At 40.5% G+C, this 25394-nt stretch overlaps 2 protein-coding genes across 21 annotated transcripts in view; both read right to left on the minus strand.

The window, feature by feature from the left end:
• Positions 1 to 8367: 8367 nt before the first annotated feature.
• Positions 8368 to 9758, minus strand: LOC141419932 (protein ARMCX6-like). Its single transcript, XM_074064425.1, has 2 exons — positions 9149 to 9758; positions 8368 to 8769 (listed from the first exon to the last, which is right to left on the minus strand). Exon 1 carries the CDS (start codon positions 9727 to 9729, stop codon positions 9232 to 9234), a length of 498 nt encoding a protein of 165 aa, XP_073920526.1. The 5' UTR covers positions 9730 to 9758; the 3' UTR covers positions 8368 to 8769; positions 9149 to 9231.
• Positions 9759 to 20185: 10427 nt separating this feature from the next.
• LOC109675794 (armadillo repeat-containing X-linked protein 1) overlaps positions 20186 to 25394 on the minus strand; it is a 42887-nt gene continuing 37678 nt past the window's right edge. For 2 of the 20 annotated variants that reach the window (XM_074063943.1, XM_074063941.1), the window contains exons 4-5: positions 22363 to 22467; positions 20186 to 22107 (exon numbers count right to left, since the gene is read on the minus strand). In XM_074063943.1, the coding sequence (XP_073920044.1) occupies positions 20584 to 21975 (1392 nt within the window). In that variant the 5' untranslated portion in view covers positions 21976 to 22107; positions 22363 to 22467 and the 3' untranslated portion in view covers positions 20186 to 20583. Of the gene's footprint in view, positions 22108 to 22362; positions 22468 to 23164; positions 23488 to 23773; positions 24264 to 25394 lie in introns of those variants that run through there. The other 18 variants (XM_074063949.1, XM_074063951.1, XM_074063947.1 and 15 more) reach the window with 18 other exon arrangements.

The raw sequence follows: 25394 nt of genomic DNA on the forward strand, positions 1-25394 counted from the left end.
GATATACAAGATGATAAGAGGCAGAAGAAAGAATAGTGAAGTTTTTATCCTTGTTTACAAAGTACAAAATACTGGTGGAAGTTTATGAAATAAAGCTTTGTGCATATTATTTAAAGTAAAATTTGGCTACCTTAATTATTTTATTGTCTACTTCATTCACAGGAAAACAAGCTTGCTTACTACTAAATTCCAAATTCTTTGAACAGTTCCTGGCATCAGTGATGCCCAAGAAATATTTGTCAACTATATGAATAAATTAATAATAACAACACTATAAACATTGAAAATAGGAGAGGGTGAGGGATAATGGTAGTATAAATGGGCTAAAGTGTATTATTTTCATATTAGATGGTCAAAATGGATGCAAATATATTTTTAGAGTTTTGAAGATAATCTCAAGAACAGGGTCTCTCACCCTCAGAACTATTAACATTTTGGGTCAGAGGCTGTTTTCTTCACTATATGATGCCTAGTCTATAACTACAAGAAGCCAGTAGCACCCTTTCCCTAAATTGTGACAACCAGAAAATATATCCAGACATTGGCAAATGTCCCCATTGGGCAAAATTACTTTTAGTTGAGAATGATTGTCAGAAGTACTAAATTCAGAAAAGTCAAGAAAAGCTGCCACTCCAGAAACTAGTAGCAAGCAGAGGCAAGAGAAGAGGGGAACATTATTATCATCATAACCTCTATATCAATTGCTTTGGTATCATGTATGTATTATTATGACAAATATTAACACTTATTTTAAAAATTAATGAAGTGATTGGGGGACATGGCTCAAGTAGAGTGCCTGCTTAGCAAGCTCAAAGCCCCAAGTTCAAACTCCAATATAGCAAAAAAATTAAATTAATGAAGTAGAATCAATGGAGCTTTGTGACAATCTAGCAATATATGGTAAGGGGAGAAGAAAGAGTCAATAATGACTGCGGTTGTAGCATGAGTAACTGGGTGGATGGTGGTTGTGTTTACTGAACAGGGAATACAGAAGGGGAAACACTTTTGGTGTAGGACTAGGAAATGATGGCTCTAATTTCAAATATGTTGAGCATGAAACGTGTGGAATATACAATCTGTATGCATCAAATAAGTTAACCTTGAACTCAAGATATATAGTCTTGTGAGTCATTAAGATAGAAGTAGTAACTAAAGTCATATCAGCAGATGGGATTCCTGGGAAGAGAAAAGACCCAAGAACAAGACTTGAAGAAACAGCAGGACACTGAGTGTGTAACATTCCTGCCCTTTTCACTCATCTGCATTTTAAAATTAATTACATCCATACTATAAATACTGCCTAATATATTTAAAAATTTTTTTCAAAAATAATGCACATTTATTGAAGCTATTTTAAAATATGTACAAAAGCATAAACTCCTGTCCTGAATCAGAATTGCAGCTTGAATGCTGGATGATCAAATTGAGAAGACAATGAGCAGTAATTATGGGCCAGACAGATGGAGATTCAATAGTAAACAAAACAGGCACTATTCCTGTGTTCATAGAGCTTATCATCTAGCAGGGAATACAGTCAAAGGAAACAGGGAATACAATAAGTGTTATGAGTGCTATGAAAATTAATAATGGAAAGCCACTTCAAATAAAGATGCAGTAGGGTGTGATTTAAGCATCTTTGATGTCATCCATTTTTCTCTTAGTTGTTATGAGTTCAGTTGCAAGGACAGAAACTGCTGAGTGCTTTTGTTCCCTGTACCATGTAGTGAGAAAGCTCAGGTAGGCTGGCGGAGAACATGGAGATGTTTGCCTATCTGGGATTGACTAGAGATTCAGTGCAAACTATGCTTCTCAGTATATTGGACTCTGACTTGCTGACAGAGAGCATCTCCATGGGTTTATAAGTTGGTTTTATGCTTGACAGTCTGTTCAGTTAATTTTCCAGAAGCACTCTAGCTGCACTCTCAAGTTAGTCACTAGATAAAACAAGTGCCAGAAAAGGGATAGGCTGTTTATGTTTTTTTAAAGACAAGAAACATGCACGAAGTTGATGGCAGAAGCCTTGATGGTCCCTGTTGGGTTATAAAAGCAGAAAGAGATTAGGCTAAAAAAGGCATCACGGAGACGGGTCATGAAGTAATCTGTTTCCTTGATACTTTCTGGAGATGATTCCGCTCCTAAGTAGAAGGGGAGAGGAGACACTACACTTTTAACAGGCCCACAAACTGCTTCTTGAAAAATCTTGCTTTCAGGGAAAACTGGCTGCAACCTTCTGTAAATAACTGGTTTAAAAAAACTGATATTCCTTAAAGCAAGGAATCAAAATGGAACTCACATGAGGTAAACACACATAAGATGGGGAAAAAAGAAAGGAAAAGGGAGGTGTGAAAAATGATTGACAGATGAAGGAAACTTATCTGAAAAATGTCACCATGAAGTACGTAAAAACCATCACCAAATAATTCATATGAATTTGAAAGTTTTAATGAAGTAAGCAAGAGCTCAAGAAAGAGATAGCAAGATAAGAATAAGATGAAACATGCACTGTTGGGCCTCAGGGAAGAATATGGAAAAAGAAATTTTAACAATCACACAGATGAAAAATGGTAGGAACACAGGAAAGTAAGTAACTACTGCAAAAGTATAGTCATTAGTGTCACATCTATGCAAATTTAAGGCAAAGATAAAAACAAATGTTGTGATGATGGTTACAGGACAAATGTAATGGAGATAAAACCAGATGGAGTAGAAATTACATAACTTACAACAATTAGGAGGTGAGAGGTAACAATGTGTTTTGGCTTTGGGTTTGGGTTTGGGTTTTTTTGGTCGGTGGTACTAGGAATTGAACTCAGACTCTCACATTTGCTAGACAGGTGCTCTACCACTTGAGCCACGCCCACAGCCTTTTTTGCTTTAGTTGTTTTTCAGGCAGTCTTTCACATTTTTGCCCAGGGCTACCCTCAGACCACAATCCTCCTACCTATGGACTCCCATGTAGGTGGGATCATAGTCATGTGCCACCAAGCCCAGCTTATTGATTGAGATGGTGATCTCAATAACTTTTTGCCTGAACTGCCCTCCAACTGATATTCTCCGATATCCATCTCCCTAGTAACTGGGATTACAGGCATGAGCCTGTAATATTAATATGTTAATTTTCTTATCTTTACTAATTGGGGTTAAAACATACAATCTAAAGCAGACAATTATAGTAATACAGATAGAGCTATATTGAAAAAAATACAAAGATAAATGCTAAGAAATATAGTTTAATTAACTAAAAATTAGATGGGTGAAAAGAGGAAAGGAAGAAGAAAAAAGAAATATAGCAAAGGACTGGTTGCTCATGCCTATAATCTTAGCTATTTGGGAGGCTAAGATTGGGAGGATTGAGGTTCCAGCCTTGGCAAAAAGTGAAAATCTTTCTCAGCATAACCAGAGCAAAAAGACCTGGAGTTGTGCCTCAAGTGATAGCATTTGCCCCTCAAGCACAAAAAGCTGAGCTCAAACCCCAGTATTGTAAACCAAAATTTAATATGTACAAAATTGATAACTGAAACATTATTAGTAGCAAGAAAAAAGGGGAAAATTCCTAAATATCCACAAATAGAAGAGTCACTAAATAATTAAGACATATTCCTGTGATAAAATATCATTTAGCTACAAAAATCAAGGTTTGTGTGTAGTGACATGGACATGTGAGGATTGAAAGGTTATTCATGTATGTTGTGTGTATGTGTGTATATGTAATTTGTCTGTATATATACATGCATATATATGTATACATGTATATATGTATGAATAAATGTCTATATGTATAAATATCAGAAATGTTGGATAAGACACTGATAACACTGCCTCTGGTGGGGAGGACTGAGTATTTGGTGAGTGAGAAAAAGAGTAAAGGGAAAGTTAACCATTCTTAACCTTTGAATTTTGAAACACTAGGATGTGTTACCTGTTTTTAAAACATATCAAATTTAAATTTAAGGTGAATTGCAAAAAATTGGTTGACTTGTCATTGCCCAGCCTTGGAAATATGGTATGTGATATGCCTGATACATATTTATAGTTTCCTCACTCCACATACATTGCGCTTTGTTCTATCCCTCTGAAGACTGAAGCAAACATATAGTGCAATGTCCTAGTTGTCAATCTGGACCCCTGTGCCCTGGCTTTTTTCACTATTCATCGTTAAGATTAAGGAATTAGAATAATAATCTCATATAAAGAGAAGCAAGATACTGCTTGTATGTTACTCAGGAACCTTTGAATTCTCAGAGCTATGTTTTAGAATTTATAGCTATGAATTTGGAGTAGTTTTTACTTCTAAAACCTCCCATTACATATCAGGAATCAGTGTGGGACCACTCTGACCTTTACTCTGATCTTTGCTAACAGCCTCAGATCATGAGAATTCAGGAACAACAGGAAGTGTCCATCAGAAAGGAACTTTGTGGAGAGAAAAGAAGTGACAAGAAGAAAAAATAGCAATCATATGTCTCTTGCCTCAAATCAAATTGAAATTAGATTGAAGTCTTACATGGCAGTGGTTATTAAATATGGCCAAATAAGTTCTTGGGAAATTGAAAAGCATCAGGATTAGTTTTTCCACATTCATAAACACTGCAAAAGTACCAGGACTAACATGGGACAGTTCAAGCTGAGACAGAAATTGGTGATTACATCCACTATCACTTCTCTTACCTCCATCTACTATCCAATTTAAAGGCCTGGATAATGAAAAATATAAAATGCTAGAAATAAATTTATATCTTGATAATTGGTCTTTGTGAAATACAAATATTTATTGAGGAGGATTGCATGACACAGTTATTTAGAATATTTATTTGTGATTATAACCTGAACCATCAAAAAGCCTTTCCTTCAGTCAAAATCATCCCATATCCAGATATATAAGAACAAATAACAATAGAATTGTGAAGTTGAAACTAATGGAGATCTTGCCTGGGATGTTTAAAAAAAAAGATGATTTAATAAACCAGAAGAACTAGTTTGGGCTATTCCACTGCCAGGAGAATGGGGGAGGAAGAAAATATACAAGTAAAATGGAAGAAGGGAAAGGGTCTTTAGGAAAAGTTCTGGGGAAAGAGCATTTGCAGAATAATTGGTCCAAATACTTTGTCCTTTACCGCTTCCCTCCTATTTTAGAACAGTAGCGGTGAGGCACTTGACCATCTACTCTTTTTTGAACTGTGGTTCTTAGCAACAATAAAACAGAAACCATAGATATGTCCAGTATGGTGGCAGATGCGATAAGGACAGCAGAAACAAAGTAGTATAATACTGTTGGAGGAGTTAAAGAACACAGAAACAAATAAATCTGTATGAATAAGCCCAAAACAAACGTAAAAGATTTTTAATTTAGATCTTTTTGTCACTTGTCACGTTTTCTGTATAAATATCTTTTACATTTGTGAAACGTGACAAGTGACAAAAAGATCTAAACAATTGTGCCTACATAGAAGAATTATAGAGATGCCACGCCTTGCAAATTTAATCCGTAAAGGTAACACAACTTCAATCAAAACACAAGGAGCTAGATGAGTGCTGGTGGCTCATAGCTATAATTCTAGCAATTTGGGAGGCTGAGAGTGGGAGGAACACAGTTCAAGGCCAGCCCAGGCAAACAGTTCATGAGATCCCATCTCCAAAAATTATCAGAGCAAAATGGACTGGAGGTATGGCTCAAGCGATAGAGCACTTGCTTTGCAAGTGTGAAACCCTGAGTTCAAACTCCAGTCCCACCCCTCCAAAATAAACCACAATGAATGGATTCTGCAACACATTAAGAAAAATTAGTATAATTAATTATGTATTTAGAGGAAAATTAAGGTAGGAAATATACCTCAACCTATATGTACAGTCACACACACACCACTAGCAGGTTAAGAAAGAAACTACACAAAAGATAATAGCATATTTTTTGAAAATATGCAAATGTTATTCTGATAACCTTGGGAGAGGGCTGGCAGAGTGGCTCAAGCAGTATGAGCACCTGCCTAGCAAGCACAAGACCTTGAGTTCAAATCCAAGTACCAACAAAAAAAAATAAAACAAAGATAACCTTGGGATAAGACTGTCCTACCATAGAAAAAAAGCAGGAAAGAAAAACAATTATATCGAAATACATTTTAAGATATATTGTTAAATTTCTCAAGTAACCAAATGTAGTACCAACACAAAATTGAGAGATAGAGTAAAAGAAAACATTTGTGACATATGTATTCAACGAGTGACAATAATATTCAACTGTGGCAATGACTACCAGTAAGGCTATACACACAAAAGGACCTTGGAAATGCCCTGTACACACATAGTAATTTGGCAGAGGAAAGAAACCAGGGGCCCAGTTTCCCATGGTGCTAAACTCTGCACAGTGAGGGTTCTTAAGCTTAATAGGAATATGACTTGAAAAGGTCATTAGGGCAGAGATCATCCACAAGCACCAAAGAAACCCTCACCACCAACATGCCAGACAAGCATGGGTGGGCTTGACTAATATTTGCCATGAGAAAACACAGAAAGACTGTCATGAGTTTGTAGCAGACAAGTAAGTTCAGGACTCCTGAAGGCTGGGGGCGCCAGTGCTCTTGCTAGTGCTGAGAGCCTGTCAGTCCCTTGATGAGGCCCTGGGGATGTGGTGCTCATTGCGCCTCTATATGCCTCTATATAGCTCACACCCAGGCAGAAGTCACAGGGAACTGGGCTCCTACCTGGCATCCCCACAACCAGCCAAGGGACAAAGCACAGATGAGAGTGCTGCACATCCACACAGGCAGTGTTACCTTTCAAAAGGGCACTGCCAACAAATGGACAGGTGGCTTTTGACTTGGCCCTAGACCTTGCAGTGGAGATGCTTTGATGCCAGCAGGCTTCACTGTGACTGAGTTGCTCAGTGGATGGGCGGGAAGCTTCTGAGGCCCTCCCTGAGTTAGGAGTCAGCTGTGGTCTTAAAGGGCCAAGTACCCAGGAGATGCTGGACCACTGTATGCCAAGGGGAATTTGGAATTCTGTAGTGTGCAGGGGAGGAGGGAGGCACATGCTAATTGGGCCATAAGCTAGGAGCAAGGAGAGCAGTCTCACCTCTGTGCTGAGATTAAAGAGGCTGAGCAATGAGGTGTCACTGAAGACGTTGCACATTGGCAAGTCAGGCTGGACTGGAAAGAGAGGACGGGGGAGCTGTCTTCAGGGAAATTCTCCTTGAAAAACAGATCACTCAGCCAAACAGCCGCTTGCCTGGGAGAAAGAGCAATTCCATTAGCAGTGTTGGGAAACGAGACTAAGCCATGCAGGCAGCTCAGGAAGCTCCAGAGGTGTGAGCCATGATGGGGATGTGGTGTGGCAGAGACCACAGGTCTCTGAATATCCCAGCATGAGGGAAGTGATAGCATCCACATTCCAGGTTAGAGGAATTCCCAAGGGTTTCTTAGGGTCCTGGCAGGAGCCCAAGCCCACTGGACAGCATGGAGCACACAGTACAAGCAGGAGAGCTGTCACGCACCTGGAACCCAAACTCTGGGAGAAAGGAGAAGAAATGAATAGAAAGCTGTGTTCTGTGTGTGAGAGACCAGGCAGAAGGCAGAGCACTGTGCAGACAGATCACTGCTTGCCCAGGCTTGGTGGCCCTCAGAGGCCTCACAGGAGGAACCACAGGAGAGGGCACCTGGCATAAAAGCAGCACCGCCCAAAGGAAGCAGAGGTGTGTGAGGTTTTGCCTTGGCTTTGAGGAAGGAGAGTGCTGCTTGACACGCAGCAAACATGCAGGGGACCTGGCTTTGGCGAGGACAGGCTAGGGCTCCTTGGGAGAAGTCCGGAAATGTAGGGGAGGGGGATATGGCAGAATAAGATGGCCGTCCCATGGATCAATGGTTTAGCACACAGGGGTATGCCCTTCCTTGTGGAGGTACTGGGATCTGAGAGGTAGGGCCTAGATGTGTCCCCGGATAGACTGGCTGAGGCTGGTCTTGGAAACACTCTCCACATCTGTCATACAATCCCCGTGGAGAGTTAATGGAAGGTAGGAAAGAGAGGAGTCTCCCCCAAATGAAGGAGCTGCCAAGCCTCTCACTCTGCCAGGAAGCAGTGCTTAGGATCCCAAGGAAGGGAGAAGCACTGGAAGTGGGTTTAACAGCAGTTTGACAGGAGAGAGAAAACTGCATAAAGGAGGGGCTGTGCCAGTGGCAATCTTTCTTGTGATAACGACATATTAGCTGTTCGTGGATGCAAGACAGACCCCACCCCCGCACACACTCGGTGCCCACCCCCACCCCAGCCACCCAGGATTGAGCAGATGAATGCCAAGAACACTGACCTTTCTCCCCAGGCTGCCAGTCAAGGACAAACCTTCCCAAGGGATTCCTCTGCACCACTCATTGCGTTGCTGGCTCCAAGCATGTCCTCTCTCCCAGTTCTCAAGGTTCCATCTTAATTCCACCAACCTCTCTGTCCCCCACTGCCTGTCATCCCTGCCCCCTACCTCTTCTTTTGAAGCTTCTCCTCAGCACAGTGGCCCCTTTCTGTCCCTGCCTCCAGTGAACCCTGATAAGCGCTTCTGTCAGGGAGCAGGCTCCCCAGTCAGCTGGCGTTTCTGGTACATTTCTGCCTTTCTCTTTGCACAGACTGTAAACTCAAGGACAAGGACCATGTCTCTTTTTTGCCAATCAAAGCACACAAGTTTATTGGTGGTACACACAGGTGCAGACTTGGGTGGAGGAGGTCAAATCGGTACAATGGACAGAAGGGGAGTGCGCTTTTTTGATGAATAAGTTCACCATCCATCAGCTGCTGTGGAAGAAGGAGGAAAGGGTAAATACTTCAACCTAAGCAGCGGCAAATGCATCTTCGGCACAAGCTCCCATGTGGGTCTAGTGTCTGCCAAGTGGTCCCACTTAGACAGGGAGGCCACCACGGGCAACAACAGCCCTGTTGGTGCTGTGGCTTGGTGTCCACTATCTGCAGCTGGCAGCCACAGTGAGCCCTTTTACAGCAGGAAGAAGGCTGCAAGGGAGTAATTTACAATGCACATTGCCTGCAGACTGCCAAACCAAGAAGTTACCCAAAGCTCTGTAGGAGCCCCTGCCTGGCCAATGAGAGTGAGGCCTTCTACTGAGAGACTGGAACTTTTGCCCAAGGACTTGGTGACCGGCTAAGACTGGATCTTTACCAGCACCTACTGCAGCATTCCTTGACATCTGTAACCAAACGGGATTTGGGTGGATTTTGTGCCATTCTGGTCCAGACAGCCACTTAAGGGGCGAGGGTTTCCAGGAGAATCTGTCTGTTTCCACTTCTGATAAAGAGGGACATGAATGAGAACAGCATTTGGGCCCCCAGCAATTTCCCTGCCAAGGCTGATTTTTCAGACAAACCCATCAGTGGTTCTAAAACCTGAACCTTAGCACATCCACTTCCCTCGGCTATCAAAGGAAACTTCAAGTCTGAAACGGACTTGGCAAGCATGTTATTAATAACTGTCATGCTTATTAACAAATCTAATCCGGCCTGCTGCAGAAATGAGTTGCAGCAATGTGACACAGTCTCCCGACACACTTCATCGATGTACATCTTAATCTGGCCCTGATTTTCAATACTGGCATTCAGGTTTTTCGGTGCACACCAAGCCTTCTCCCTAACAGAGGCATGGGGTGTGATGACCGTGGTTCCTACATTCGAGAGGCTGGCCATGTGACTATTGACAGTGTGGCCAAGTGAAAAATCAGTATCTTTGGGCTCATCACACAACATTTTTCCCTGAATGGAAGGACACTTGGAGAGGTTGGGAGCACAGGTGAAAATTTCAGTATCTTCAGCATTCCAAAAATATCCCTTTATTAACGAAAAGGTGACTCTTTTTTTTTTTTTGGCCTTTATTTTCTTTGTCACTTCTAGGCCAAACTCATTAGAAGGACATTGCTTTTCTTGGTTCCTTGACTACACAGGAAAGCCCCTAGTTTTCCTTACCTCTGTCTGAATAAACCCACACTTCTGGTCCTTTCTTACCTGATTTCACCTTCTTCTGAGTAATGGATGAGCATTGTAACAATGCTAGATCTGACCTGCACATTTGTTTCAGTACTTCATCAATTTTTGCATCTCGCATATCTAGGACAAGTCATAGATAGGTCTTATTCTTGAAAAAGTTACCTATTTTGAGTGTTGCTAAATGCCAGGAATTGGAGTCACCGTACTGTCTTCTCTGCATTTGTATATTTGGCTTGTCTTTCACCAAGATCTACTCTCAGAGCATTGTTAGATTCTAGTTTACAAGAATGATTGTATTCCAGATCATTTTTATATCTTTTATTTTGTCTTTTTTATTTGCACTAAAGATTTAAGATTATAAGCAAAAAAGAAAGTTATCTAGTGATGGTGTTCTTGGAATGATATTATTGAGCATATTTTTCTGCCGTCCAACATTGCTCTAAGAACACAGAAACACATGGAACTTTCCATTGGGACCTATTAGCACACAGAATACAAGAGGATCCATGCTGCTTTGTTCTGATTTAAGGTTTTAATTTTCGTTTTTAAAATTTTATTTTATCGTTTTTACATTTACTTACATATGTATACATTATTTGGGCCACCTCTCCCCTTCTACCCGCCCCCCCCCACCTCTGGGTAGAACCTATTCAGCCCTGTTGTTCTCCAATTTTGTTGAAGAAAGAACATAGAAGATAAGAAGAAAAACATAATGTTTTTGCTAGTTTGTGATGAAGATAGCTACACAGGGAGATTCCTTGTGTTGTTTCCATGCACTTGTGTATTACAACCCCAATTGGTTCATCTGTACGAGACCTCTTCACTACTTCCTAGTCCCCTTCCCATAGTGGCCTCTGCCAGTTTAAGATTACTATATTCACTCCTCTACAGCGAGCACATCAACCCCATTCCCTTTCCCTATTCCTCCCGTGCACAGTCTCCCGTTAGTGTGCGACCCATATCCAATAATATTACTGCATTTGTTTTAGGTCTAGAATCCACATATGAGGAAGAACATGTGATTTTTGGCCTTCTGAGCCTGGTTGACTTCACTTAAGATGATGTTCCCCAATTCCATCCATTTTCCTGCAAATGACAGAATCTCATTCTTCTTTGTGGCTGAATAGAATTCCATTGTGTACAAATACCACATTTTCTTAATCCATTCATTGGGGCATCTTGACTGTTTCCATAGCTTAGCTATTGTGAATAGTGCTGCAATAAACATGGGTGTGCAGGTGCCTTTGTTGTAACCTGACTCACATTCCTTCAGGTATATCCCTAGGAGTAGTATTGCTGGATCATATGGCAAATCTATGTTTAGTTTTTTAAGTAGCCTTTATATTGTTTTCCATAGTGGTTGTACTAGCTTACATTCCCACCAGCAGTGTGTGAGGGTTCCTTTTTCCCCCATCCTCACCAATATTTGTTGTTGGTGGTGTTCTTGATGGTAGCAATTCTAACAAGTGAAGTAGAATTTTAGTGTGGTTTCGATCTGCATTTCCTTTATGGTAGGGTCTTAATTTTCAAGTGTTCCTCCTCTGACATATTCTTCCCTCAAATTCGTTTTTACAATTTCCCCTGAGGTATAGCACCCACCTTTTTTTTCCAACACCAAAGGAAAAAGGAAGGAGAACAAAGACTGGGAGATGGAGAAAAACAATCCCACTCCTTTCTACAGGGTATCACACTGTTGGAACAATTTAATTCCTCTCTTTCCTAGGTTTTTGTCTGCAAGTAGACAGACAAGAGAGAATGGAGATTGGTAGCTGCACTTGAACATAAGTCTGAGGTGAGCTCTCTCCAAAATGTGGAATCTAACTTTAAAAGTGTACCATTTAGGCCTCTAGCACACCATCTACCTTGCCTTCCAGCCACTTTATCAACTTTACAAATGCCCAATTTATTGCTCTACCCACCCTGCTTTTCCAGAGTCAAAAGGGACTGGGATTCCTAGTTTTCTGGGAAACAGAGGAGTGAATAAGTAGATTCTGGTTTGGTGCTTGCCTCTACCACCCTCTTGTGACTGGTTCAGTTCTCACATTTCCTTAAGGAACACAAGCTTCTGTCTACCAAATATCTCAGTGGCTGTCTCTTTCTTTCCTTTGGGTTGTGCTGCCCTCTACAGACAGACAAATAAACCAACATATACTAGTAAGGTAGGTGAACACAGTGCTGGATGATAGGCTGGATGATGCTACCTTTTACTGATTCAGCATTCTATCTCAGTATTTCCCACCCCTCTATCCCAGAACCCCCCCAGACCATCTCTCCCCTTGACCTCATGTATAATTTAGAGAACTAAAATGAGTTAGTGGGTTGGGTGGGGGTGTAGGGGAATCTGACTCTGTCCCAACCTGGACCCCTAAGACTTCCTGGGTAATCTTCATTCTCACAGTAACCTGCACATAACCAGAGCAGTTTCTTTCTTTTCATTTGGCTAATAAACACATCTCTCTGAGGTCAACATGAACCTGATAGCTGGATCAAAAAAGACTTCACCTTGCCACAGTTCTTAGTCACCTGAGATACACATTAATAGTGATCCATGGTCCCCAATTAAGAAAGAGTGTGCACTTCTATTTCTCTCTCTCTCCCATCACACCTGTCACTCATTTTTTTAATTTGCCAATCCTAGAAGACCTTACATTTTGTTGCAATTTGCCCTTCTCTGATTTCCAGGAAGAAAAAATTTCTTTTCCTGAAGCAATTGTCTATTTCTATTTGTACTTCTTGATTTCTTTTAAGACACAGGGCAACTTCCCATCTTTTTACTCCCCGCACCCTGGTCACTAATATCCATCATCTTGCTTGAAACCATGAAAAGGCATAGTTCATGAAATAAGGCATAATGAGATAGACATAATTTAATTATTTATTTTTTGCCTATTTATTTTTGTTGGAAATACTGACTTTTATGAAAAGATTTCTGTGTTATATGTATATGGAGTTTCCTGGAGAGATGCTATTACCACCAGTTAATTTTGAGAATAATATTTAAGTCAAAACATATTCTAGCTTCAGTATCAAATGTTAAAGTCAATGGGACTGGAGATGAACAAAACTGTGTCTTAAACAAGACCATCTTGTTTTCTGGACAGACTCCCATAAAGTAGAATTTATCCTGTTGACTTCACTAGACTCCAAGTTCCAAATCTTAATTTTATTTTCAGATAAAAATGTACATAATCTATGACCTCACATCTAACAGAAATGTAAGCATATGGTCACCAAAAGTCATGTATAAGAATGTTCAGAATAGTACTAGTCATAATAGCCCCAAACTGGAAAAAACCTAGGTATCTGTCAATAATACAATGGAAAAATGAAATACAGTGTATTCATAAGTAAGGTTTATGTTCATAAATGGCAATAAATACATGCAATAGTATGGGTTAACGTCATGGTTTATTTAACTTTTTAAAATCAAAAAAGCTAATTCATGCTGTCAGAAGTCAGAATAGTGGCTACCCTCAGGATGCATCAGTAACTAACTGGGGGCATGGAGGGAGCTTCCGATGTATTTTCAGTATTTTATTTCTTGTTCACTTTGTGAAAATTATAGTTGGACACTTAAATTTGTACACTTTTGTGTATATATGGTATACTTCAACAAAAGTTTACCAAAGGTCTCAATAGTAAGTTAGGAAAATGGCAAATTATTAAATGAAACATCCTCTTGCTATTAAGGAGAAGGTGAACAAATATTTTGAAATTTTTGAACAGGAAGGTAACTCAGAAGAGACTATCCAGAATGAATCTCAGAGTCACAAAAGAGTAAGAAACAGCATTAAAAAGGGTTTAACATATGTCTACTTGAAATTCAGGATGAAAGGAGAGAATAAATGAGGCAGAAGTGATTTTTTAATTTTTATTAGCATATGTTCATTGTACAGGAGGGACTTATTGTGACAATTCCAAATAACCTTGCATTGTACATTGGTTAGCTCACTCCCACCTTCTTCCCTCACCCCACCCCCTGCAACAAGAAGTGATATCTAAAGAAAAAAGTTCATGGCTCAAGACTGAGAGGTGACCCTAAGCAATTGTTTTACAGATGTTATAGAGCTTTCTAAAATTGCTCCAAGTTTTCTTACTCTTATCCTTCTATATACATTACGTGCAATAAACTTTTTATAACTTAAAATTGATGAAAGTAATTAAAGAAGACACAAATAAATGGAAATATAATCCAATGCTTACAGAGTAGAGGAATTAATATTGTTAATATGTCCAGACTACCCAAAGCAATCTACAGATTCAATGCAATCCCTATCAAAATTCCAATGTAGTTTTTCACAGACAGACATAATCCTAAAATTCATAGGAAACAACGAAGACCTTAAATAGCCAAAGGGTCTTGAACAAAAAGAAAAACAGGAGGCAGCACACCACCTGACTTCCAGATATACTACCACTGAGGCCATGGCTCAAGTGGTAGAGCGTCTACCTAGCAAACACAGCTCCCTGTGTTCAAACCCCAGTATTAAAAAATTATATGCACTTTTAAAAAACACTGCAAAGTTACAATGATCAAAAAAGCATTGTATTGGCATAAAAATGTACAAATAAACAAATGGAACAGAACAGAGTCCAGACATAAACCCATGCATTTATGGTCCCGTGCATTTATGGTCAATTGATTTTCAACCAAGGTTCCAAGAGCACACCATGAGGAAAGCACAGTCTTTTCAATAAATCATGATGGGAAAACTGAACACCCACATGGAGAATGAAATTAGACTCTCCTCTCATGTCATATACAAAAAACAACTCAAAATTAATTAAAGACTTAAATGTAAGACCCCATAAATAAAACTACTAAAAGAAAACACACAAAGAAAGTTCTATAACATTCCTCTGGGACATGATTTTATGGATATGATCCCCAAATCACAGACAAAAAAAAACAGAAAAAAAAAGATTAGTGGGACTATATCAAACTAAAAGTCTTCTGCACAGCAAAGAAAACAACAGTCAAAATGTAAACTAGAAAATGGAAGAAAATATTTGCCAGCCATACATCTGATAAGGGGTTAATGTCCAAAATATATAAGGAACTCAAACAACTGAGTAGCAAGAAAAGAAATAACTCAATTAAAGTGGGACAAAGACCTGAATAGACATTTGTCAAAAGAAGATATATGAATGATTAACAGGTATATGGAAAATACTCAACATCAGAGAAATGCAAATTAAAAACACAATGAGATTTCACCACATTTGTTAAAATGGCAATTATCAAAAAGATGAAAGTGGTGATGAGGATGTGGAGAAAAAGGAACACTTGAAAACTTGCAGTAATGTAAATTAGTACAACCATTTTGGAAAATAGTATGGAGATTTCTCAAAAAGCTACAAGAAAGGATTTTGAATGTTTTGTCATAAAGTGATAAATGTTTGAGGAGATAGATGTTTATCCTGATTATACAATGTATATAAGTACCAAAGTGTTGCATGCTAACCTGATAATATGTATAATTTTCATGTCAGTTTAAAATAATATAATTTAAGAAAATTTAAAAATCAGTTATATTCCAGTGTATCAGCAATAAACAAGAAAATGAAAATTGAAAATTCACGTCATTTAGAATACAACTAACCAAACCAAGAAATCTGAAACCCGAAAACTACAAAACATTCTTAAGAGAAATTAAAGGGCTGGGGTGGGGGCGGCTCAAGTGGTAGAGCTTCTGCATATCAAGTGTGAGGCCCTGAGTTCTAACTCTGGTGTCACAAAAAAAAATCACTGAATTTTGAGCAAGAGGGGAGGGTGAAAGGAGAGGGTGAGGAGGAAGTGAGTATGAAGTACTTCATACACATGTATGAAAATAGAATAATAAAACTCACTAAAATTGTTCAAAGGGAGAATAAGAAAAGTAATAGAGGGGGTGAATTTGATCAAAGTACATTATATACATATATGAAACTATTACAATGAAACCCCTTTGTACAATTAATATACACTAATAAAAAGAGAAAAAGGAGAGAAATTAGAAAACATCTAAATAAACGATAGGGTAGACCATGTTAACAGACTGGAAAATTCAATAGTGCAAATATGATGATTATTATGTAGATTCAATGTACTGAATCTGTAGGTTCAGTACAATCTCCATCAAAATCCTAACTGACTTGTGTGTATTTATATGTGTGTGTAAATTAAGAAGCTTTGAAAAAAACTACATGGAAATACAAAAGGCCAAGAATAGACAATCTTGGAAAATAACAATAAAGAATTTATACCAGCAAATATCAAGTTGTGTTAAAAAGCTATATTAATTGTGACAGGGTGCAGGACACTGGTACAAGTATAAACAAGTAGACCAATGAACAGAATAAGAAGCCCAGAAATAGACCCATACATATATAGAAACACAACTTATCACAAAAGTGAGACACTATAGTATGGTGGGGGGAGAATTATCATCTCACGAAATGGTACTTGGTCAGTTGAATAGCCATATAGAGAAAAATAGAATCATGGTCCTTCGCAAAAATAAAATGGAGGTAAATAATAAATCTAAATGTGGAAGACAAATAATAGAGCTTCTAGGATAAGATGTATAGAATCTTCATGACATTATGTAAGAAAATTTCTTTAAAAGAATAAAATAAGCTGGGTGGCTTGGCTCACACCTATAATTCTTACTACCTAGGAGGCTGAGATCAGGAGGACTGTGGTTTCAGAAAAGCCTGGGCAAAAAGTTTTCAAGACCCCATCTCAATGAAAAATAAGCTGGGCATGGTGGCATGTGTCTGTAAAATTTTCATTGCCCAAAATATAGTGGATCCTACTCTGCAGTGTTTTAGGACCCTTCAAAATGGACTGGTAACACAGTTGTGAACTCTCACAACCTTTCCTAAACTCTGTGTGATCTATCCCAGAATCTCTTGACTCCACCCCCAATCCTGGGCCCTGATGTACTGCCTTATTTCCTGGCCAGAGGAAAAACAGCAAAAATACATTCTTTTTTGCACATTTTTAAAGCTCAGACCACTGTCACTGAGGTTCCAGACGTAGCTTGAGGAGTCACCTAATACAGTATCACCTAATAAAGAGAGACTACTGCAGGTACAAACTAGCCAGATCACACTCATGAAAGTATACAGGAATTAATGCCCTGTGAAGTAGAATTTGACCAATGGGAGACCAGGTGTTCATGAGAGCTAGCAGAAGGTTTGGGATGTGGTTCAGTGGCAGAGCGCTTGCCTAGCATGTTAAGGCCCTGGTTTTGATCCGCAGCACAGCATAGCAAAAAAAAATTTTTTGACATAAATTTCTTCCACTCCTTCCACTTAAGCTGTTCTTACAAACAATAATTTATATGTCCTTACTGAAAACATCATCTAAGATAATCTGTGTTTTGTTGAAAAATTACGTTCAGATGGATAACTCACCCTGTTGTGTTTGGTTTCCTTATTTCCTGGCTTCACTCCCTTTTCCCCTCACTCTTATTTCCTGATGTTGCATATCACAACAAGATGTTAGATAAGCTGTGTCCCTGGCTCTGACTTCTAGTCATGAGATAAGAAACCACACAAATTATTACTTTTTAGCAATAATGTAGGATAGGACTTCACCAATAGCAGTTTAGTTCATCGTGCCTCAAAAGTAACACACATAAAAATAATGTTTCTATTTATGGAGAAAAATAGCACGTCATAAGCAACCAAAAATTTCCTCCACAAAGTATGCTAACACGGAAGATGTGATATGATAAAGGCCTACTTTGTAATATCCATGACTACAAGTGACAGCGATTTTTAAATGAAAACATTCAAAAGCATTTATACAAAGATATGATCCCATTTTTATAACCTATAGGTTTGTCCTCATGACCAAAAACCTAGAATCCATACAGGAAAAGTAGGTAAGCTTTGATCACCTATGCTAATCACTTATAAAGGAAAAATCATGAACAAAGCTAAACGAACTAGACATCCACCAGGCTCTCCTACTTTGATGGCATCAGCATCTCTGTAAGTTGGCTACATTCCTTGAACATTGAAAAATCTTCTACAATCATCTGCATTTTTATCTAGTTAGATCTTAGGGAGAGAATGTTCTGAGCAGCAATCACTAAGAATCTGATCTGCTTGTAATTCTATTTCTTATGGCAACATTGATTATCATTCTGGGTTTTATTTTCAAAAGGAAGTCTCACTCCATTGAATAGCATATTATGTCCTCTGCAAGCGTACAAATGCTCAGTAAACGAAGAAGGCTCTATGCCCAAACAAAGCCGCTTATATTATACCTCCTCTTCCACTTTTTAGGATGTTAACAGTCAATAAGGCCAGAGAGTGACAGTTTGCCCACTCTCACTGGCTAACAGAATTACCCATGCATGAACCTGCCAGGATAAAGTTACACCTCTAATAGGGATTCCTTCCCTCCCCCAACCCTACCTCCTCCCACACCCCTCCTCAAGCTCACACAATGCCCAAACCCTGAACACAATGCCTGACAAGGCCCCAAGGGGTAGGGTGAAGCATGGAGATACAGCACTCTGAGATGAAAATATCCCTTATCCTGATTCTACCACACCTCAGTCAATCAGGGAAGACCTGGGACCCAACAATGGCTATGAGACAGCTGTGGGTTAAGAGCAAGGAAGAGCCACAGCTTAAACAGCAAACACCTTCAGCCTGGGATACAATGCAAAGTTAATGTAAAAAGCTAGCATTGAAAACAGTCACAATCATGATTGTGAAAGCCATTCTCAAGGGAACCCACCAAAGCCAAAGACAGCCGTAAACAAAATTTACCTGAACCACATCAATTTGCCTAAGCTAAACTTGGAATTTCTTTTGAAACAAACAGATTAAAATATGAATTAAATAAACTTGTTTCCTTAGCCTCAAAATACTATGCTTTGGATGACAACTTATAACAAATTGAAATTAACATTATAAAATTACTTTTGAACACATTTGGACTGATACTGACTCTAAAACTGTTAGATTGAAAAGAAACCAAAACAGCAAGATATCTTCTGAATTTCTAATTTCAACTCTAAAGAAAGGACACTGCCTCTTCTCTGTCACCCTAAGCTACCCACAGCCACAATCCTACAACTGCCTTTTCAAAATGAATGAGAGTGACAACATCCTATGTGACAATTTTGGGATACTGGTATATGAGCTGGTCCTGTGGCCAGCCTGGACCAGGCAGTCTCACACCTGTCTCACCCAGCACTTTTCCAAAATCCAGGTTATTGTTGAAAGCCTAAATGAAAAACAGAAAGAGATTTCCCAAAGAATAATGATACTTATTAGGAGTAGAAGAGAATTACAATGGGAATATGCATGTCATAAAAAAACTCCGCATATTCAAAGGGATTGAGATAGGGATTTTTTTTTTTTGGCAGCACTGGGGTTTAAACTCAAGGCCTCATGCTTGCTAGGAAGGCACTCTGAGCCTTTTTTTTTTCCACCAGCCCTTTTTTGTGATTTTTTTTTCAAGATAGGGCCTCACAAACTATTTGCCTGGGCTGGCTTCCGAACCCTGATCCTCCTGATCTCTGCTTCCTGAGTAAGTAGCTAGGATTACAGGCATGAGCCACCAGCACCAGGCTAGGGAAAGTTTTTACAGACAAAAAAATAAGAAGGAGTACCTCTGATATCCTGAAACAATAACCCTTGGCCACATGATTCATTAACAAGGGTGGCGTCAGTTTGATGTTGAACAGTTACTGGGCAGATGTCTGTGTCTAAGTACTTTTTGTATAAGGTTTCAATTTGGTCTGTGCAAGTTTGTGGCTCTGGCACTTTTTGGTGATAGGTACTATCAGGCAACCATGCACAAGAACCATTCCTTCATAATCTCTTAGCTTCATTTACCTTTTTGTTAAAGTTGACACAAGCAATGCCTTTTTACTTCTGACAACTTTCCCCTCCCCACATTCCACTCCAGGCAGTCCAGTCTCCTCTCTGGAGATAGATTCCCTTCTCTATGCCTTCCTTCCACCACTTCCCCCCTCCTTGAATGCCCTCCTGATCTTTTGTGTCTTATCTTCCAAGCCTATGTTAGTTAAGGATCCCCCTCCTCTGTAAAATTTTCCCTGGGCAGTGTCACATGCAGCAGTTTCTGCTGCCTCTAAGCACTGATGGAAAGCATCTGCTGGTGACCAGCGGCTCCTGATTTTGGTACTTTTTCTTTCCATATATCTTGTCTTTCCAAACAGATCATAAATCCAAGGGTAAAGATAATGGCTTTTTTCTGCTGCTTTAAACACACAACTTTATTGATAAAACACAAGTCTTAGATTAACAATTGTAAATGAATACAAAAGTATAGCTTATTCGTGATATATAATTATTTCACTGTCAATTCAGGGAAAGAGTAAAAATATCTCATCTAGGTAGCAAGATCAAATTAATAGGTGCTTTCTTTGTACAAGCTCTAATATTTATTTTACATCCTTAAAATGGACCAGTCTAAATCCAGCAGCAATCACTGTTGATAATCTGTGATATGCATTATTCCAAAATGACAGCTAAAAGGATCTCCTTGCCATATATGCACACTGAAAACCAAAGAATTTACAAAATACATTATTCCCATGTGCAAACTAAAAAATTACATCAATAATGTTTGGGGCTGATTCCAAATTAGAGTTTGGTTAATACTTTCAGGACTTTTACTTTTACCACCAGATCATTGTGATTTGCTAATGCTCTGATTTTCTTAACACATACTCCAGATTCTTTGAATAAGAAAAATAGCGAACTTCTGCTGAATTCTTTCCTGGATGATGCAAGCCCTTCACTTTTTATGTTGTCATTTATATTTTCAAAAAGAGTAAGGATATTAAGAAGAATCTCTCTATCCCATTCTTTATTAAAGAGGGAAATCAATTCTGATGGTACTTTACAACTGACCAGCTCTCTTGTCATGGCTGGATTTTCAGTAAAGTTTATAATTAGTTTCATAATCTGTATCTTGGTGAAATGATTTCCCAAGAATAACAAGGCAAAAAAGTCTGGAAAAGAATAGGAAAGCAAATGTTGGTAATGATTAGTCACCGTCATGTTGGTTAACAGTCTCAATCCAGCCATTTGTACAGCTGAGTCCAAGCGACAGATCATGGTATCATCACACACTTGACTGATGTATGTCTTAATCTTGCCCTGATTTTCAGCATTCACACTCAAGTTATTAAGGGCATTGTAAGTCTTTTCCCTAATTATGGGGTCTTTCGTTTTTATCAGTTTTGCAATAATTGGGACACCACCCAATTCACGTATGGCATTTTGGTTAAATGAATATGCTGCATTGTTACCCAGTGTGACCAGGGCTACTTCTTGAATAAAAGGATCGTTTGTTCTTTCCAGGATGTTAAGAACCTTTTGGAGGTCAGGAGCACTCAGAATGTCATCGATTTTATAGGGAAAATTGAACTTGCCCCTGCGGACAGGCCATATTGTAGCTGGAGCCTTGTTACTCTTACTTCGGCCCTTTCCCTTGGATTTTCCACTTGCCCTGCTCCCAGACCTAGTTCCATTCCTAGTGGGGTGACAACCCCCACCCCTGCCTCCTGGGCAAGGCAAACTCGGTGCAAGGGTCCTGTTCCCAGAGATGGTACCAACCCTGACACCTCTGCCTGCCTTTGCACTTGCCTGTTCCTTCAGGGTGTTGAAAAGGGCCTTGGCCTTAGCCTCTAGTCCGCCTCCGATTTGAGATTCTGAGTGGACTTCCTTCTTCACACCTGGGCCACTCTCAAGTCCTAGGCTCACCTCGGCCTTGGTCTTTGAATCACCCTGAGGTTTGACTCTGGCCCCCACCCCGGCATTAGTCTTATCTCCTTTTTCATTCTCCATCCCAATTTCTGATGTGTCACAAGACTCCTCATCATCATCCTCATCGTCCTCGTCATAGTCATCATCATCCCAGATTTTCTCGTTCTCATCTTTTCCCCAGGTCAGTCTGTACACGCAGTAGCAAGCACCAGCCCCGATGACCATGCCTGCTGCCACGCAGCCAGCTTCCCGAGTGCGGCCCATAGCTCAGCTGTGAGGAATCCCTTAACCTGGGCGCAGAGCCGGCCTGATCTGGCCCAGAACGCTCCGGAGTTCGGGGGCGGAGTCTTCAGCTGCAGCCAGCAGGCACTGCAGCAACAGCAGATACAGTGGAACCTAGAGAAAAGGGGGAGATTTCCGGCACCGGCTCCAACTTTGGTGCCCGTGCACATAGACAGACTAAACCACTTGCCCACAAACATAGAAACGTATGGGAATACTGACCAAAATTCAGGGCTTGGTATACAGTCCATTGATTTCTTTCCTCCAACGGGAAACTAATTTGGCAATTTTCCCCACATCCAAACTCTCCAACCTCACGTCCCACCACCTCACCCAAAAATGTTAAATTTAAAGTATTTGCTAAGTCACCTAAGACCTCTACCCTCGTAGATGTCCTGAGGGAGGGGCACCCTCACATACACCAGCAGAGAGATCCACGCAGTTCCTTCCTTCTCTTTCTAGTCTCCAGTAGACCTGCAAATAAGGGAATCAGACGGTGGGTAGTGAGAGATCAGGGAACAGATGAATCTCACCCAAGACAGTCACAGCCATCCTCTGAATCCCCTGGCCCTTGTCCCTCAAGGCACAGAGTTCCTCATTACCCTCCTCACCTCACAGAGCTGTGGTTTTGAAATTCATTATCTCCCCCCACCCTTCATGATCCTCTCCTACAAATCTCCACCCCTCTCCCTGTCAGTCATTCCCTCCGAAGGTGACTAAGGTGACAAAGGTAACCACCCCTTCCCTTGTAATAAAATGGCTGGTGGTGAGAGTGGTATATGGAAATCCATAGGCGAGAAATACAAACACACCCCCACCATCTTAAAGGTACAAGAACAGCTTCCATTCCTCCGCCCAATTATACCAATTTCCACTGCTCAGGAGCAACTTCCTCCCTCCCTCATCTCGGTTTTTGCCTTCACCAAACCGAAGGACTGACAAACTCTGAATGTGGATGGACCAACACCCTAAACTAATTTGGAGCAACATTCCCCCGTCCCCAACCTAGGATTCTCTTGACAATCACCTCCTCCCAAGCACTTTTCCCTGTCTTTTGCAAGCTCAAAAGCGCCAGAGGAAAAGGGGGGAATGCGGTAGAAATCCACGAATTTACGGCCACCATCATCCTCCATCCCAGGAGTCCCCAAACAGTGCCATCACCCTCTCTGACCTACTTGGTTCTGGATAATTTTCCTCTCCCTCCTGATCCTAGGATTGGACTGGTCTTCAGGCGCAAGATCCACAGACACGGCGACACAGCAGAGAGGGATGGCTCAGTGGACACAACAGCACTTTGGAAAGTCCCAATGCCAGCTTTTGTAAATTCAGGGAGCTGGTCGTAAAATGAATTTCACCTTTTCGCCTTTCACTCTACCCCCACTTCACTGGACACCGCAGACACCTGGGGCAATTGTCTTCGAGCAATACGGAGTCCCCCCCCACCCTCCACCTCATCCCCAGTGGTCGGCCATTTTCCCAGCAAAAGCCACACCCCTTTGCAACCACCGCAATGTGAGGAGGGAGGTAGGTCCAGCGAGCGTGAAAAACAGAGGAAAGAACACCAAATGATCACTTCTGTCCTCCTCCCCAACGTAATCCACCCCACCCCCAAGTGATAACCATTTTTCTTGTAGGCACTCTCACATTCTTTTTTCTACCAAAAAAAAAAAAATGGCACGGAGACTGCTGAAGACTCAATAAGGGTCCCGAGTGATGGCAAGGTCCTAAGGCATCCCCCCTCTTCCGGGGGACCGCGAGGCAATCTCAGCTTTACACTGACCTGTAGGAATTCGGGGTGGATTATTCCTTTGATCTGAAAGGCAGAGGGCCCTTCTGAAAGACCAGAGTTTCTGAAAGAAAGTCTCGAGATTCTGGCTTGGTAGATGGATCAGCACATAGTACACCAGTCCTAATACCTGCCCTTCCCTATTCAAGGTCCTGGAATACCAAAGATCCCACACACACATACACACACCAGTCTGGGGTCTCCCCGGGAACCTAGCACTCCAAGGTCCACTATTTTTTGCTCTAGGAAGACCCAGAAGCAGTGCGAGGGTGTGGAGAAAGCAGGCCGCGTTGCTTAGGTCTCTTCCCAGGCAGCGCCCATTCACACACAAACCTGCTAGGATTCTGTCTTCTTCCCCTTTTCCTCTGCCACCAGCCCGCCCGCTCTCTGGGCAGTAATATAGGGCAACCAGACCACTGGAAGACCAGAATTAAGACTTCTGCACACGTTGGCTCCCGCTCACGTGAATGCCACGTCACCATGAGATCAGGACCCCAATTGCCACTCCCACCACCAGTGCAACAGAAGCCCACCCTCCCCCTTCCTTCCCTGCACATTAGCTCAGTGGCTCATTTTCCTCTTTGCCAATCCCAGGGACCACAGAAGTCGCTTCTCCTTGTGGTTGGAATTTTCCTTTCTTTGATTAACACAAACAAGCTGCATTTGCTCCCACATCCACTGACCTTTTATTCCTCTTCGAGGAATAATTTTGCATCTTTTTTACTCCAAGTCCAACTTCTTTTCCTGCACATCTTTATAACCTTCAGTTATAAAGTTCAAATCTTTCCCCTGTACCCCCATACCAAATAGGGAGCAGGATTTTACAAAAAGAAGATAAGTAATGGGATTGTCTTTCTTCAACTTTTCTTTTTATTTTTTTAAATCAATATTACTTTTACATCAAAAAAATAAAGATGATACTTCCACTGGAGTGGGGAACTTTAAAAGGAGGAGAAAACCCAGTGGACCTATGTATTTGTTACACGAAAAAAAAACCATTTCTACTGGTTGCTGCCAAATAGCAGCTTTCAAAACATATTTATTTTAAAAATTGAAAACTGGAATTTTTTAAAATATAATCTATGGATTAATCCGCTAAGAGATGACCAGTTGTCTAATCTTGGCCATTTTACACAAATGACTCATTTATTTTTGGCTCAATTTGCAATTTGGTAAAATGCAAGCAACACAATCCTGCCTTGTTTAATTAAAGAAAAACATGTACTTAGTGCCCAAAGTCTTGGCTGACTGCTGTATGAATGCCTTATGATTTGATGACTGCTCTGAACACCTGCCTCTAGACTACATTCCAGTCTACTGAGGCCAACGCAGCTGAGGATGAGGAAGGAAGTGATGGACCAATCCTCCCAGCCCTGCCAGGAAATGGGAATGCCCTGCCCTGCCCTGCCCTCCCACACCTCCCACATTCCAGAACTTCTCATTCCCTGTATTCAGGAATGTATCTGTGGATCAATCTAAAAAATATTTAGGGATGAGCGACCAAGATAGTATATGCCACCTTTACTCATGTGACCAAACTGAGAAAAGATCTTTGTTTTTGTTTTTGTTTTTTTCATTTATTCACATGTGCATACATTGTTTGGGTCATTTCTCC

The sequence above is a fragment of the Castor canadensis genome, chromosome X (genome assembly GCF_047511655.1).
Source record: "Castor canadensis chromosome X, mCasCan1.hap1v2, whole genome shotgun sequence".
Taxonomy (NCBI): domain Eukaryota; kingdom Metazoa; phylum Chordata; class Mammalia; order Rodentia; family Castoridae; genus Castor; species Castor canadensis.